We start from the raw sequence: 9,165 nt of genomic DNA, 5'->3' as shown, positions 1-9,165 counted from the left end.
TAATAACCTAGATAAATTGGTCCCTTGTAGTAGAAGTAAGAGGACAATAATTTAACTCTAAGAGAATATGCTTAATATAAGATGGAGTAAGGTCGGACATGTACCAAAAATAAATAAATAAATAAAAAAGATTAAATTCTTGACGATCTTAATTTATTCTCAAAAACTTTAAATTTAAATTTTTCGAATAAATAATTTCTTAATTCTTAATAAGTTCTTTTAAAGGAGAAAAAAAGGGGAGTTTTTATCGCATTGTGGAAGTTCTCACCAGTGGAGGCGGCACGCAGAAAAAGCACCAACTACCAAAGTAACTTGTGATAAAATGTTAATGGTAAAATTAGCATTTGACTACAAATTTAATTTAAGCATCTGGTTTATACAAATAGGGAAACTATGGATCAATTTGAAATATCATAAGAAAATGGGGATCTACTTAGTAAAAATTCAATAAAATGTATTTATCTGATTAGAAGACCACTTCATTGGCTTTGAAAGTGTCAAAATCTTTCTAGGCTTTCTACATGTATTTCCTCTTTGACCCAATACTTGGTTTCATCTTTCACGTTCATATATCTAGCCCAAATATTCTTCTTCTTTAAGGAACCGATATTTTTCTTAAACTTTTGAATTCTCTCTCTCAAGCTTCTACGCATCTTTATTGTATTTGAATCGTACCATCAACTAGTCAAAATCTAATCATACAAAATCTGTTCTCAAAAACATGATAGATTTGCATCAGTTCATATGGAGCTTTTCTCTCATTTCACTCCTCCATTACTTTCTCCGTGGTCTCAAAAAGGCCATTTCCATGGCTTCTCTAACCATAATTAATTTCCCTATATATTCTTCTTCTCGTCTTCTTTCATCGGTGGGAGAGTTTTTCTTCGGACAAGAAGAAACCAGGCAAGAAATTTCACCTCCCATGGTTAGCCAAGAAGAGAAAAGTTTAATTTTGCATGAAAAAAACCCTAACGTTGTGAAGAATGAAGGATCAAATTCCTTAGAAAATACAAAAGTTGGGAATATTAATACCACGGGAGCGGCTATGAAGGTGAGGAAAAGGCCTGCAAAGCTTGTTGTGCCTGAATTTTGTGCAAGTTTGGAATTGTATGGAAATGAGAGAAAATTAGAGAGAAAAGAATTTGAGGTTGAAGGAAGAGATTTTCTTTTGGCTTGTAAGAGAGGAAGAAGAGAAGTCATGGAAGATGGCTATGGATTCATGCTCGATATTCATGGAGATCCTAAGCAGGTAAATTAATTATCATGTAATTATTAATTTGCAATGATTATTTTCTTTCTTTAATTTTCTCTATTTATCCTTGTATTTCAATATATCTTCTGCATGCATAGGCAATTACTGATAATAGACTTTCTTTCTTGCGGACGTCAAATATTTTTAAAATTTCGGACAAAGATTTTATAAAAAATGTGTCAGTTAAATTAAGAATATCCGTGCTTGAGAACCTTTTTTTTTTCTTTTTTAAATGAAATTTCTAATGCTTGTACCAGGCATTTTTCACCGTAATTGACGGGCACGGCGGCCGTGCCGCGGCGGAATATGTGGCCGGAAATTTAGGAAGAAACATTGTGAAAGAGCTTGGAAATGTCGGCGACGAGGGTATACAGTTAGAACGAGCGATGCGCGTAGGTTACCAAGTCACTGATAAAGAGTTTCTTAGCCAGGCAAGTTGTGTACATTAATTGTACAAAACATACAGCATTTGAACGTTTCAACACGTTGCGTGATCTAAAAATAAATTATTTTTGACTCGGTCTATTATTAGAATATTACTTCAACGCAGTCAACTCTGTTGGTTCTGTATAATAGATCTCTTATGATATAAGCAATCAGCATAAGGCATATACCTAAAGATAAGGACAGACGTGTTATTGGAAATTTATTAATTAAAAAAAATTGTAATAATAAAGGAATATACTGTGACGACACATGAATAATAATGTACATATATTAACATATTTTTTTAAGATTAAGCAAACCAAGATTTAAGTTTAAGATCAGAGAATTCTAACACAAAATTAGTCTAATATGTTAATTAGTTCAATGAAAGCAATAAAAAATTTTGATACGCAATGAAGTTTATGTTGTGTATATATTTATATGAAATGTGAAGTTCACTTACAGGGTGTTACCAGTGGAGCTTGTACGGCAAGTGTGCTATTGAAAGACAGCGAGTTGCATGTAGCAAATGCAGGCGATTGCAGAGTAGTTTTGAGCAGGAAAGGGGTGGCTGATTCTCTCACTAAAGATCATCGTCTCAGCAGGGAAGACGAACGTAGCCGTATTGAGAATGCTGTTAGTTCAACTTATCCTTATATTTTTGTTCATAATTAAATTTGAATTGTTAAATTTGGGGTGACATGAAATGACAAAATTTATAATCGCTAATTTTTTTTTAATACTGTGATGTAGCATAAAAAAAAAAAAGTAAATGTTCAACTCAATATCACAATAAATTAAAATATATATATCTCCAATTAATTTGAGCTCTAAAAATTAGAAATGACAATGAGAATCAACACTAGGATATGAGCATTTCGATAGTGGCTGTTAATTAATAAGTTCTTAACATCGCAGGGTGCATATGTGCATTTTTGCAATGGAGCTTGGAGAGTTCAAGGTTCACTGGCAGTTTCTAGAGCCATTGGAGACTTGCATTTGAAAGAATGGATTATTTCTGAACCAGAAACTAAAAGGCTTTCATTAACCTCAGATTGTGAATTCTTGATAATGGCTTCTGATGGATTGTGGGATAAGGTATACTCATCTGTTTGTTTATACAAAACTGGCATCCAAAAATACAAGGAAAAAAAAATTCTTAGATAATAAAATTGATGTTAAAGTTATGCCTTTTTTGGTTTACATTTAAGTTCTTTGTAGTGTGCTTTAGATCAGCAAAAGGTGATAATTTTGTGTGAAATAATCAGGTAAACGCACAGGAGGCAGTTGATGTGGTTTCAAGAAACAAGAGTTCCATGGAATCATGCAAAAAGCTTATAGATATATCTTCTAGCAGAGGCAACATGGATGATATCACTGTTATGGTAATCAACCTTGACAAATTTGTGCCAAAAAGTCATTAATGGCAGAGGATTGGCACAGTGAAAACAAGAAGTAAATTCATCATTTTCGTCCCCATCGATCTCCCTTATGATGAGTAGAAATGCACATCAAATGATTAGTTATGACAGAACAGTTTTGTATGATATTCTAGAATGCAGTAGATCAAAAAAGTCATCTGATTTTCAGGTGGGTATTTCTTACTTTTCGTTTTATTTTCCTCCAGTGGAAATGTGAATAGAAATCGAGTTTAGTACAATGCCTAAATTTTAAGCCTTGTTTTGCTCGCTCACTATTTTTCAGTAATTGGTAGAGCCATTTAGTATAATCATATTGAAGACTTCCAAAAGATTAATTTGAGATAATTTCTACTCTAATTGATTTTCGGACTGAGGTAAAGCTTTGGATCTCGAAAGAACCTAACAATCATTTCGGCTTTCTCAGCTGAAAGGTCTGTGTTCTCCAGAATGTATGTCTTGGATGCTTTGGCAATTGCTTCGATTGAACCAATGGCTTGGTTAAGCTGAAAGAGATGGATGAGAAGAAGTTATCTTATTGAAAAAGAATTAATCTTCGAACCTATATGATCATCAAATCATAAATGGAAGAATCATATTATCAGTATGAAGACCTGGCAGCTAGAAACTCACAACTGTAAAAATCTAGGATTCAAAATTAAACTCCCCGATGAGAAGTAATCAGATTTCCGCAACATTTTGACAGATAAGAGTAGTCATCCACGATATTTTTAATATTCATAAACAATCAGCATACTAGCAGACTATAAATAGGAAAAGACACAAATTACAATTCTAAACTTCAAAACGCAAAACCAAACAAATATACAGGTAGTTTATAAGCCAAACTTATTAGAGAATATAGAAAGCTCAATTTGCTGGAATATCAAGACTTCTAACAGAGGAATGCATGATGAATGCAATAGAGGACTTTTGTGAAACAAAGAGTACATAGTAAACAAAATAGTTTGCATTAAGGTGTAGTAAATTACCGCATTTGCATCATGATTATCAATCAATGGTATGGATGTGACCACTCTGAGGAAAACATCCATTGTCTGTACTGCTCGCCTCCTCTTCACATACAAGAAAAAAGATATGTTAATCTCCTAAAACAAATGTTATTAGATGAAATGATATAACGAGGGAAAAGTTTCCACCAACCTCAGCCTTCAATTTTGATATAGCATCCTGGCGCTTGCAGACTGCAGATTTTACGTAATATTTAATTTAGTACTTGAACAGAATGATTGAAGTGAGCTTCAGAGTATAAGAACTTACCCCCACGAGAGTGAGCTATTTTAATAATCTTCTCAAACCCCATCTCCCTATCTTGAACTGGCACAAATGTTGGCCTACCAAGCTCCATTCCATATCTTCAAAAACATCCAGAAAAGGATTCCATATCTTTAAAAAAAGAATCCAAATTCAAAAGAGATCAGCATGGACAATATTTCCAAGTCACTCACTTGAAGTATGAGCGAACAAAAGAATCATTTTGCTCCCTTGTAGGAAGGGCAAGGACCACATAGAAATGAGCAAACTGCTCCTTCAATTTCTTAATTCTACAACAAGTCCATCGATTCAGTCAAAAAAAGTTCATTTAAATATGCTTGAATGGGAAAATTAATAGAATACCTGCTGAACACCACGGCAGTATTGTGGCAGTCCCAATTTGTTATAAAAACAAATGAAATTGACATGCCTCCACAGTTGAAAATAAAATCCTGCAGAAAAAAGCCCTAAGAATTGAGCCGGTCACCGAAATATAAATTAACAAATACATAAATAATAAGAGAAATAAGAAGGTAATTACTGGGGCAACGAGAACAAAATTAAGACGAAAAGAATTTGCACTGAGAAACGAGGAGATGAAATTGATGAATGATGGATGTTGTTCATCTCTCCACTTGCTGCTCATCATACAAACCCCAGCACAACCTTCAATCATCAAATAATATATTGACTCGATTCCAACATTTCAAGAGTACATAAATCAAAGTAAATTTGTCAGAAATTTAAACTTAGCAAATAAAATTTGCTCATTAACAAAATTGAACAATTGCAAGAAGCTTTTGCACACTATTGACTCACTTCCATCACTTGAGGAGTGCATAAATCAAAATAATATTTTTCAAAAACTTAAGCTCATCAAACAAAATTGCACAATTATACGCAGCAGCTTCTGCAAATTATTTTACAGTTAGAATTCTTAATTTTCATCTGATTTTAAGCAAACAAATGATCTTTGAGTACTAGTAATGATCTATTAATATTTAATACATTCTAGGTTTTGACTGTTGTGACAAGAAAATTTTATTTTATTTTTGTTTATTTTTATCTCGAGGTTTCTCAGCAACCAAACGGATCAATGTGTAATTCGTAATCTGTTTTCTCGGCAACCAAACAATCAAATGGAGCGAAAACATTTAAGATTTTGAGATAATCAGCGGAAATATTACCAGAACTTGCGAAATTTGATGGATTTTGAGCCGTTGGATCGCTGTAGCTTGATCTGCAATTCGCCATTTGCAAAGCCTTTTTAGAAACTGAAGTTTGTTTGAGAGGGAGATTTTGAGAAAGAAGCGGGAAATTGACGTTTTATAGCCGTAGCCGCAAAACTTCTGACCCTCAGTTCATTTTATTTACGAAAAAAAACCTGCTTTCAGAATTCAATTCTCTTTTCCAATAAGACAATGAACTTTGATGATAATTTGAATTTGAAGATCTACTATAGAATTATATGAGATCAATTGAAAAAAATATTTAAAAAGTTAATTTTTAAATAAAAAATACATGTTAGAATATATAAAAAGCATATTATTTCAGATTATGACATAACTATTAATTCTAAATGATAGCTGAGATAAATTAGTATATAAAAAACAAAAAAAAATTCATTTTTGCACACCATTCACACTTATAATTTGGAGCTCTGATTTTTAAACGTTAATGTAACTTTTAGGTTCCATTATATCTATCAACAATTAAAAAAGCTTGTAATAAATTCAATTGATATTAAATAGTTACACTTTTTATTTTAATATAAATCAATTACAAATTATTTTCCATTACAATTCAAGAGAAGTAACATTATACTTATTAAGTCTTTATCAGAGATATATTAATAATTTATTATTAATAAATTACAAAAGAATCAATATATCATTCTAATATTATTGGAGTCAGATAAAAAACAACCCTAATTATTTATACCATTGCCCTCGGTAAAGGTTGTGCTCGTGTGCTTGCTTTAGTGGTAAGGGTGTAATCAGTTTAATAGTGAGGTGCCTATAGTAATACTTCATTTGTGAAGCCCAAACTTCTGTAAAGTAATAAAGTCCACTAAATTTGACATTGGGCCCCAGTTAGCTCTTTATCCTTCTTTAGTTCTTTATTTCTTAATTTTGGACACGGCCAGAAACAGGAAGGCGAACGCAATGGAGATCATAGAGTCGACCTCGAACAGCTCCAAAACGTCCATACCAGCACTCTCTTCTCCCTCTAAAGTATCCTCCAAACGCCTCTTATTTGACCGCCGTTACGGCTGGGTGTAAGTTTTTATTTTTTTTCCTTTTCTTTCTAATGTAAATTTGATATAACAAAATAATAATAATGTAACATGATTTTAATTTCTTTGGATTTTATTTATTATGCAGATTCGATGAATGGAAGGACCCATCTGAAGAAGCTCTAGCTGGCGGCCGTGGAATGTAAGTTTTTTTTTTTCTTTTTTCCCTTTTTCTTGAATTGGGACAAAATATTAGTGAGAATTATGATTTATAAGTGAATTTGATTTTGTTTTGTTGTTAATTAATTTGCAATTTTGCTTTTTCGGGTATTTTGAAAAGGTTTTGCATAGTGCCTCTAGCAAAAGCTTGCTTAAAGACGGCTTCGGAGTCGGTAAGCTGAATTTTGTTTAATTGTATATACATGACACGTGTACATTTTTGTTCTTTAGAACATTATCACATTTGTAATACTTTGATGCATCTGATTCTTTTCTGAGGAGCTTTACTTCACTGTGTTGTCCATTAGTGAGTTGTTAAAGAGAATCGTCAAGAGAATTTTATTTTGGTTCTGGTTGAGCTGTTTTTTAATTAGCTTCCTTATTTGTGTTTTGTTTATTTAAATTATTTGATTACGGCAGGGCTTGTTTATGTGATTGTGCTTTTTCAGCAATGGGACTTTTGTAATCATCCATTGTTTAACAGTTTTTCTGTACTAGATTAGCTTGTCGAGAAAAGCCTTGGTTAAGTATCTTCAAATCATGTACTAATTTCTTTCTTGTTAACTATCATATTCTCAGACAAGCTTTATATGCAGTGACTTCATGCAGTTTGATAATTGTCTAGACCTCTTGCTTTGATTCTTAGAGTTGTTGGAGGGAGATTGTCTAGATTACTTACCTGGTGTTTACTGAGAATTTTGTGAAGTCAATCCAATTAAATTTCTGATCCGATTCACTTAATATATCTTTTTTCTCAATTTTGGGTGACTACTTTTTGATCTTTATCAAGAATTAGGAGTGTAGAGTATGCTACTGGGTTTAGGTTTTAAGTCTCAAGCTGAACAAAGTTGATGGTGTTTTCAGAAGATGGAAAGTGAAAATATCAACTACGATAACGTCAACTATAAAACATTTTTCTGTTGAGACTGACGTACAAGAGTTTAGAAGCACACTGTGACTTGATTCATGGATTTGGCCATGATGTTTAACCTGAGGTCAGACTATTAAATCGCAAAGAGTTGAAACTTTTCTTGGAATTTTTTCATTATTGTTGAGTTTTCTTTGATCTGCTAGGTAGTCCCTTAATGAAGAAATTGCTTTAATATTTTTAAGGTTGGTTTTTGCCAAAATCTGCTTCAAATTGAATTTCCAATGCCTATGCACTGTCCGTATTTCGATGTAATAAGCCTAATACACTTGCTACGTATTCAAGTTAATAATACCAGCATTCATTATTAACAAATATAATTCTATTCTTGCCTCTTCTTGTCATATAGCTCTTTGCATAAATGCATCTGTAGTTTGTTTACTTTTTTGTTCATATGATATGATGACTGCATTTTTGAAACATGCCAATGTGGCATTTAACAATTTTCCAAGTAGCTAACGGTTTACACATTTGTTTTCTTTTTGTTTTTCCTCATTTACATATCTTACTCTCATTTCAAGGCAAATATCTTCTGCAAGAACTGAGTGCATATCCACACATCTTATGATTTCTAATTAATCCTCAACGGTAATTTGCTGTTTGAGCTTTTTGGAAGCTAACTTTATATTTTACTTGTGTTCCCCGCATTTTATACAGATAAATGTTGCAGCAAGCTTGGCTGCCAGAGTTTATGAAAGGACAGACCTCTCCTGTCCTCAGTCATTGCACGCTTGTCTTAATGACCAGCTTCACAAATGCACATCTATCATACAGAAACCATAATTGAACTTGTTTGCCCTAAAAGGAAATTCTCCATTGGATTCTACCCATTGCTCTTCACATCCAGACATCGGAAACAAAGAACCACAAATATCTTGATGTTCTAAAACTTTTACCAATATTATTCATCTATACCTATCATTTCTGGGCATATGCAGGCTGGTAAATTCATTTTCTTGCCCTGAAACAACAGAACACGTACCTTGCAGCAACGTTGTTGGATCAGTACATAATGTTGGTTATAGACTTATAGTGTTATTTGTTACTATTATTATCATTTTTTTAAATCTAGCATTACTTTCTTTTTTATGTATTTCCGAATAATCATAGTTGAAAGTGTCATCTTAACAGGCAACTTATGCCAAACACGTTGATTATTTTGTTTTCATTCTCCTTTCCACTTGATTCCTGTAGTTTCAATTCACTGCTCTCTTTTGGAGTCCACTGAATGATGCTTACGCTGAATTGAGTTATCTTATATATTTTTACTCGACCAAAAATAAAATAGAAAAAAGTAATGTGTTAATATGTCTAATATGATCGTTATATAGGAGTAACATTACTTTAATAAAATTTGCCACTATAAAGGCTACTTTTGAAATTCGCACGCTTAACAACATAGTTTACCAAA

General features: G+C 32.6%; 3 protein-coding genes across 3 annotated transcripts; 2 read left to right on the top strand and 1 right to left on the bottom strand.

Moving 5' to 3' along the window:
• Positions 1 to 604: 604 nt before the first annotated feature.
• Positions 605 to 3,315, top strand: LOC18048458 (probable protein phosphatase 2C 2). Its single transcript, XM_006441605.2, has 5 exons — positions 605 to 1,249; positions 1,510 to 1,683; positions 2,144 to 2,314; positions 2,597 to 2,776; positions 2,947 to 3,315. Exons 1-5 carry the CDS (start codon positions 722 to 724, stop codon positions 3,100 to 3,102), a joined length of 1,209 nt encoding a protein of 402 aa, XP_006441668.1. The 5' UTR covers positions 605 to 721; the 3' UTR covers positions 3,103 to 3,315.
• Positions 3,316 to 3,390: 75 nt separating this feature from the next.
• Positions 3,391 to 5,695, bottom strand: LOC18048457 (protein PARTING DANCERS). Its single transcript, XM_006441604.2, has 8 exons — positions 5,559 to 5,695; positions 4,913 to 5,037; positions 4,735 to 4,823; positions 4,566 to 4,661; positions 4,378 to 4,472; positions 4,261 to 4,301; positions 4,089 to 4,172; positions 3,391 to 3,602 (listed from the first exon to the last, which is right to left on the bottom strand). The coding sequence occupies exons 1-8, from the start codon at positions 5,623 to 5,625 to the stop codon at positions 3,453 to 3,455; spliced, it is 747 nt and encodes a 248-aa protein (XP_006441667.2). The 5' UTR covers positions 5,626 to 5,695; the 3' UTR covers positions 3,391 to 3,452.
• A 796-nt stretch (positions 5,696 to 6,491) lies between these two features.
• On the top strand, positions 6,492 to 9,022 carry LOC18048456. The gene is made up of 4 exons (XM_006441601.2): positions 6,492 to 6,649; positions 6,756 to 6,809; positions 6,948 to 6,999; positions 8,412 to 9,022. The coding sequence occupies exons 1-4, from the start codon at positions 6,537 to 6,539 to the stop codon at positions 8,535 to 8,537; spliced, it is 345 nt and encodes a 114-aa protein (XP_006441664.1). The 5' UTR covers positions 6,492 to 6,536; the 3' UTR covers positions 8,538 to 9,022.
• The last annotated feature ends 143 nt before the right edge of the window (positions 9,023 to 9,165 follow it).

This window comes from Citrus clementina, unplaced genomic scaffold (genome assembly GCF_000493195.1).
Source record: "Citrus clementina cultivar Clemenules unplaced genomic scaffold, Citrus_clementina_v1.0 scaffold_3, whole genome shotgun sequence".
Taxonomy (NCBI): domain Eukaryota; kingdom Viridiplantae; phylum Streptophyta; class Magnoliopsida; order Sapindales; family Rutaceae; genus Citrus; species Citrus x clementina.
This window is presented reverse-complemented; position numbering and strand designations above follow the sequence as displayed.

Coding starts and splice junctions, on each gene's coding strand:
- LOC18048456 (XM_006441601.2), top strand. CDS start 6,537: ATGGAGATCATAGAGTCGACCTCGAACAGCTCCAAAACGTCCATACCA. Junction 6,810..6,947: donor CTAGCTGGCGGCCGTGGAAT/GTAAGTTTTTTT, acceptor TATTTTGAAAAG/GTTTTGCATAGTGCCTCTAG. Junction 7,000..8,411: donor TAAAGACGGCTTCGGAGTCG/GTAAGCTGAATT, acceptor CATTTTATACAG/ATAAATGTTGCAGCAAGCTT.
- LOC18048458 (XM_006441605.2), top strand. CDS start 722: ATGATAGATTTGCATCAGTTCATATGGAGCTTTTCTCTCATTTCACTC. Junction 1,684..2,143: donor ATAAAGAGTTTCTTAGCCAG/GCAAGTTGTGTA, acceptor GTTCACTTACAG/GGTGTTACCAGTGGAGCTTG. Junction 2,777..2,946: donor CTGATGGATTGTGGGATAAG/GTATACTCATCT, acceptor TGAAATAATCAG/GTAAACGCACAGGAGGCAGT.
- LOC18048457 (XM_006441604.2), bottom strand. CDS start 5,625: ATGGCGAATTGCAGATCAAGCTACAGCGATCCAACGGCTCAAAATCCA. Junction 5,038..5,558: donor ATCAAATTTCGCAAGTTCTG/GTAATATTTCCG, acceptor TGATGATTGAAG/GTTGTGCTGGGGTTTGTATG. Junction 4,173..4,260: donor TATCAAAATTGAAGGCTGAG/GTTGGTGGAAAC, acceptor TTGTATGTGAAG/AGGAGGCGAGCAGTACAGAC.